This window comes from Sceloporus undulatus, chromosome 3 (assembly GCF_019175285.1).
Source record: "Sceloporus undulatus isolate JIND9_A2432 ecotype Alabama chromosome 3, SceUnd_v1.1, whole genome shotgun sequence".
Lineage (NCBI taxonomy): Eukaryota > Metazoa > Chordata > Lepidosauria > Squamata > Phrynosomatidae > Sceloporus > Sceloporus undulatus.
The window spans coordinates 259,821,764-259,828,684 of NC_056524.1; the positions used below are offsets into that span (position 1 = coordinate 259,821,764).

The 6,921-nt window shown below is 39.1% G+C and overlaps 1 protein-coding gene across 8 annotated transcripts in view; it reads right to left on the bottom strand.

Annotated features, from left to right (window-relative positions):
• The window catches only part of TBL1XR1 (TBL1X receptor 1), a 257,598-nt gene that overhangs the window by 46,953 nt on the left and 203,724 nt on the right, over positions 1 to 6,921 (bottom strand). For all 8 annotated transcript variants that reach the window (XM_042461033.1, XM_042461036.1, XM_042461029.1 and 5 more), the window contains one exon: positions 1,254 to 1,356. In XM_042461033.1, coding sequence (XP_042316967.1) covers positions 1,254 to 1,311 — 58 coding nt within the window. In that variant the 5' untranslated portion in view covers positions 1,312 to 1,356. The remainder of the gene's footprint in view (positions 1 to 1,253; positions 1,357 to 6,921) is intronic.

Consider the following 6,921-nt stretch of genomic DNA (forward strand, 5'->3'; position numbering starts at 1 on the left):
ATTTATTTCATTATTGTCATTGCCTATAATTTGCAAACTTCCTCAGCCATAAAAAGAATGAGTTCATAGATTTTACAATGGGATGATACCCATGGGTTCTACAACCAGCACAGAATCAAAGAAACTGAGGCATGAAAGAACTATCTCAAGACCTGCCTCTTTTTTTTAGTTTCCAAATAAAGCAATTCTCTGACTGCTTCAAAGGCACTAGAAAGGTCCCCAAGGAACTATGAGAGGACAAATCTGCAGCAGTCTTTGAACTACAATCCCATCATTTCCAGCCAACATGGCCAGGACACCAGGTTTATTTTATCACTTCATGTACCTTCTAAGACAGGAGAGGACAACTTCCAGGGCTGAAAGGTCTGCACCTTGTTCACACACCACCATCAAATTTGCTACGGTATCAGTGAACCCTGCCTTCAATTTCTTTTAAATACAGTGGATCCTTGTTATACGCTGGGGTTTGGTTCCAAGATCCCCCGTGTATAACAAAATCCGTGTATGCTCAAGTCCCATTAAGTATAATGACATAGCAAAATGGTGTCCCTAATAAAAAATGGAACATCAAGGTAAATTTATACTTTTTTGGAACATTTTCAAACCGTGTATGCTTAAATCCGTGTATAAAAAATCCGTGTATAAGAAGGGCCGAATGTAGAAGGCATGTGGAAAGCATCCACCTTCATCTGAAGCCAAATCACAGCTTAAGGAGGTTTCCATGAACACATTTTACCCTTAAAACATGGTACTTGCTTCTCATTTGCCTTGTCTTAAAGATTTTTCCCCTGAGTGGGGTAGAGAATTTGACTAGAAGGGACTCCCGAGATAGGCAGCCCATGTACCCCATGGACAGCCATTTTTCTATGCCCTCTTGAGATCAAGTTTAATAAATAATTCAACATTGCATACAGCAAATGATCATTGACTCTGGTCAGAACTAAAAGCCAAAGTGTTTCACATATTTTAGATTATTATAAACCTTAGAAATAACTATATAAGAGTCACTTTTATTGTCCCCATTTTGTAGTTTTATTTACAGGGCTAGGAGTTGGTCAGGCCACCTACTGTGTGTAGGACAGAGCTAAGAAGTGTAACCTGAACTACAAAGTTTGTGAACCTCATTCTTTCTGCCAATAAGCATAAAACAAGGGTGTGGATCCCCTAATACAGGTGTACATTTGAATATTAATTTGAACTGAAATCCTAGCTTGAAAATGAATTTCCCAGTGTATTATTAGTTAAATACTCACCGGACTCTTGTAAGTATCTATATACGAGGAAGTTAACCTCATCACTGCTTATACTCATCTTTATGCCCACTTAAACCATGAGGTCACGACGAAGGATATAACCCTACAAAAATAAACCAAAAATAATAATAATTAAGAATCAGTAGATCAAATTATTGGTTTCCACTAGTAAAGCATATATCGATCCATACAAAAAAAATGACATCTTAGCAGTACTGAGTTCACAACTGTAAAATCGAATTGAAAGGTATAGCATCAAATAACATCTTCAAGGTGGATGATTTAATCTTGGGTCTTGCAACACTAGCACATGCCAGATGTCTTGGGTTACTACTCCCATTTTAGGGGCAAGAAGAGCCAAACATAGGTATCTTTTTGTAAAAGGCCATTTCTCTTATCTCCCTCTGTTTCAGCTAAATGTAATAGCTCCCAACACATGACATCTCCAGAAGGGAAGGCCCTAAGGGAGACACACTATGCACTCCCTCTCTCTCTCTTCTCCCCACACAGACCAGAATCCTGCTTTAACTGAAGAAAAGGCCATCTGCCAACCTTAACAATTTGCACATTAGAGGGAATTCTGTGCTGTTAGCTATTATGAAGTGATAGACATGGAAATGTATAAATAAACTCCTATAATTAAAATAGCTGAAAAATAAACCTCCCACCAAGCATCCAGTATTTATTAACTGTGCATGTTAGTTTTACCCTCACAGCTTTCTTTTGACATAGACATCTAAAGAGACAAAGAAGGACATTTGTAAAAGTTAAGTGTGGGGGGTAGGGGTAAGGTCCTGCATTATTCTGTAATCCTTGGAGGTCTTTAAGCAGAGGTTAGATGGCCATCTGTCGGGGATGCTTTGATTTGGATTTCCTGCATGGCAGGGAGTTGGACTGCATGGCCCTTGCGGTCTCTTCCAACTCTACGATTCTATGATTCTATAGGAAAATTGAAGTGTACAGGCTGCCATGCAGCCCACTCCCAGGATATTTTTATGGCTTTTATACATCTCTGGCTCTTTGGAGGGCCAAAAACACACCACTAACTCGAAACTTGAAATATTTAAAATGGCTGATTGTAACCATCCAAAATGGGAGGAACACAGATTTGGCCAAAAAATGCCCAAAAGCACACCACTGACTCGAAACCTGAGATATTTAAAATGGCTTGAGATTATTTAAAATGGAAGGAATCCAGATTAGAAATTAGTAAAGGTGGACATCAAGTGGTGCCATAAGAAGTTAATGCATGAGTAACTCCAGCTCCTTTCCCCACAGATGTCTTGTAGGGATGGGAGAACTGTTAAGGAGGAGAGGAATCCAAAACAATACAGGTTTATCAGATGTTATAAGTAAGTAAGTAAGTAAGTTTATTTCCAACCATGATAAAACAAAGATAATGATAATAATCCTCAAATACAAATGTATATAACCCCAATGCACTGAAGGAGATGAAAGGGTTGACATATCAGAGTATCTGTTTATTCATCAAGGATCCATGGTCCTGATGCCTTTCTAGGCAATGAGTCTTCATGAGTGGAGGTTGTGTTTAATCCATATAGGCAGAAATCCATGTTTCTCTTTTTTAAATGAAAGTTTGATACAGACAGACAGAGATTAAGAATGTAAGTATTTGGTTCATTCCTGTATGCAAGAGTAAATAATGTGATAAAGTTTTGTCTTTTTGGTGTTTCTGTGCATGTTTCAATTACTTTTTTGAGCATTTCAAGAAACTTTGTGAAAATGTTTGTGTGCAAACTGCCCCCCCCCCAGCATTTTTGTATAAAAAAGTTATTTTGTACAAAATACATTGTTTTCTACATAAAATGCTGTTCTTCAACAAAACAAAAATGTTGATTTTCAACAAAAACTCAACTGTGAGGAATCTTACAACAATAAACTATTTGTTGGCAGAGTATCTGAATGTTTTTCACTGAGGATGAGAAGATACTCTTTACATCCCCAACAGAGAGCTAATGTTTGGCTTAAAACAGAGAACAAACAGCACCAAACTAGAACTGGGTAACCCTCAAGATGTTGACAAGATGTTTGACTAAAATTGCTATCAGACCTAGTCACCATCACCAATAATGAGGGATGAGAATTGTAGATATATTCCTGAAACCTAATGGATTTTTTAAAACTGCAAAATCACCTTTTGTCCTTCAGAGTCTAAACTATGTGTTTACATGGGAGGGAATGTAGGTCCAATGAGTTATAGTAATAATAATAATGCTACCATCTCCACCATAACTGAATATACTTTTTGCAAGGCCTGTATCAAACCATTCCTCCCCAAAATGACAGAGGTAACAGGATAAGAAATGCAGTGCATTTTTCCACCTAAACCTTTAAAAGGAAAAATTTACTTATCTGGATTACAGTTCCCCAAACCTCTTACTCAGTTTGATCATCAGCCATGCTGACTGTGGAATCTAGAAACTCTACTCTAAAAAAGTAACTTTTCTAAGCTCTGATCTTGCCAGACATGAGGCTTCCCACCTACTGGACAAAAGGTGGCAGTGTAACATAAACACTGAAATTGTTTAATAGTGAATGAAGAATGAAAGGAACCTGTAAAGGAAATAGGCAATAATCCCAGTGAGGGCCATCCGAGCAACTTGCCTTTAATGGCTTGCTCTACACATAACAGGTTATTGCAATAAGCATCAGAAAAAAATATGCCTCTTTTCATAACAAGGTTGACTTTTGATCTTGTACATAATTGCTGCTAAATTTCAAAAGAAACCCAACCCTTTACTATGAGACATTTCTTCTTAATCTCCAGTCTTTTACCAGGACTTTATACAGATGTTTTCTCCATACCTGAGCAAAGGGCTGAAAAAATATTTTGGTTCTTCCAAAACATTTTTTTAAAAGGGGAGGCATACTAATAAAGTTCATTTAGTGTGCTGTCTGAGGTTTTCTTGAGAGACTTTCTCCTCCCTTTATGCATGGCACAGAAAGCCTGAAGCACCCTCCTTCTTTAAACTGTAAATGGACTTAAAAGTATTTAAGTCCATTTACAATACTTAAAGAAATATTTATAAGTATTTCTACACAATGGTTCTACACAAACCATTTCCCCCCTGCAATGTATCATAGAAACCCCAGGAAAGCTTGTGTAATCAATAGCACCCCTTACTTGTTCTGAGTTTTTGTTAGGGAGAAGTCATTTTTATGAATATGTTCCAATATAGTGTTAAAGAGGCAGTATTTTCCAATAATGCCTTGGAAGATGATTTTCTGAGGAATTTAATCTATTACCCTTCAAGGTACATACTATTAGCACCTAGTATGAGTAAATACTCATGAGTAGTCATGCCGGTGTATCAATTTTTAGCCCCTACAAATGTCTACAGAGTAGCACAAGTGAGATGTGCATGCACACATTCACACACATAGGTGCATATATTACATAAACAGTAAAAGAAAGAAAGAAAGAAAGAAAATGACAAGCATACTGTGGAGAGATGCAAACACCTGTATCATATTTCCCTCTTTTCCTTATGAGCAGAATTCTGAGCAAACATTTTGTCATGCCCTATGTAAAATTTGGCTAACGAAAGCCACTCTGGACAAACTATGGGCCATCCTGGCTCCCAATCTGTCTTCAATTTCCATGTATCTCATGTAACTATTTAACCAGTTTGTCAATCAGAGCCTGGACAGATCAGCACTCTACCGCGTTTCACGGGCACCATCTTTGCGCACCCCCGTTTACAGCGCCGAAATGGCACAGCACATGAGGGGCATGACAACGTCGCACTGTGGCAGTTATGGTGCCCATTCTGCGGTGCAAAAAGAAGCACCTTTTGGGAGTTTCTTTTTGAGCCATGCACAGGCCACAGCATATGGTTGCCACAGCCTGCTCCGGAAGCAAAGGTAAGATGCATGCCATAGTGTATTTAATACTTAAAATGTGGCTTGTGGTAGTTTATTTGATGCTGAAATTTCCCAAGCACTTTTAAGAACCACAAGACTGCAGAAGCTAACTGAACTTGTGGTCTGGTTGATGAGAAAAAAGAAAATTGCATGTTTAAGAAATACATCCCCAATGCCTTCAGTTATGAACTAGAGTTAAGTCATCCCTCCCCCCCCCCCCCACCTTCTCAGTAGAATATTGATTATCAGCATTTGATTGTCTGCTTGCTCTTAAGTGCTGGTGGATTGTGCGTGAACTCCATGCTCCAGCTGGGGCCTAGACTCTGTGGAAAATGTCTCTCCTGCCCCATGTACTTTCCACATTTTTTAAATTATTATTTTTTTGTTCTATGAACCAGGTTCTACTGTAGCCAGAATGAACCACAGAGGCACTGCAGTTAACAGAAAGAAGGAAGACAGGCTTGGGTTACTGCTGTAAAAATTTTGGGAGGCAAACTGGCTACAGAGGGGCAGAACAGATTTGAATGTTATGCTTCCTATATGGAAGTAACTTCATGTACATAAACCTCATATACCACACAGTGTGAGGCATGGTATTCAAAGACATAGCTGTGTTAGTTTGCATCAATATACAAAGGGATCTTGTAGCACCTTTGAGACTGAGAGAAAGAAGTTTATAGCTTACTCTGTCATAGACTTGGTCTACTTCATCAGATGCCTGGAGTAAAGTGTCTATGGACAGACCTTTGTTCCAATGACTAGGCAGGGTGTATGTACATGAATAGTACAGTAATCGAAATGCAAAACCTGTGGCTATAGGGACAAATTCAGTTTTAAAGATGGTCATAAAAGTTGGTAAGGGACAAAGCATAAGGTATAGTCAAGGAGTCACAGCAAATACAAGCCAACAAATTCACTTACTACCCCTTTGCCTAAACTTTATCGTCATAAAACCAATGTGAAATAACTTGGCTAAGAGACAATGAATGGACAGTCGGAGTTATGTAATTGACTTCATAAAGCTGAGTGAAGATTTGCATCTGAGTCTTTCCTTAAGAAAGTCTATAACTATTCCTGCCTGTCAATGGATGAAGGCCACACAGCAACAGCAACAGCACTAGCCAGGCAAGTCAAATTGCTTCAAATAAACAGTTACATCAGATTCCCATCTCTGGTGCCAAGTTTCAGTTCTTGGGTGGGTGTTACTGGTACACTACTCCTAACTCACAATGAGGAAATGTAACAGCTAAAATGCAAATGTAGTCCATTAGCGTATCCATGTACTATACACAGTGTTTATATTGACCTTAAGGGTGTGAAAGTTACAGATTGGTACACATTTTGCCACAAATCTCGCAGCTGAATTCTTGAAAGCTTATGGGAAGGATTGTTCAAGGTTCAGACAAAACCCAAATATGCAGTGGTATAGAGATGAAAAATCTCCTATTTCCACAGCAAATAGGATTTATTGTAAACCTTTTCCTGGAGGCGTCATGGGTGCAGTGTGAAGCCGGATCATAGAATCATGGAGTTGGAAGAGACCGCAAGGGCCATCCAGTCCAACCCCCTGCCATGCAGGAAATCCAAATCAAAGCATCCCTGACAGATGGCCATCTAGCCTCTGTTTGAAGACCTCCAAGGAGGGAGACTCCACTACACTCCGAGGGAGTGTGTTCCACTGTCGAACAGCCCTTACTGTCAGGAAGTTCTTCCTAATGTTGAGGTGGAATCTCTTTTCCTGCAGCTTGCATCCATTGCTCCGGGTCCTAGTCTCTGGAGCAGC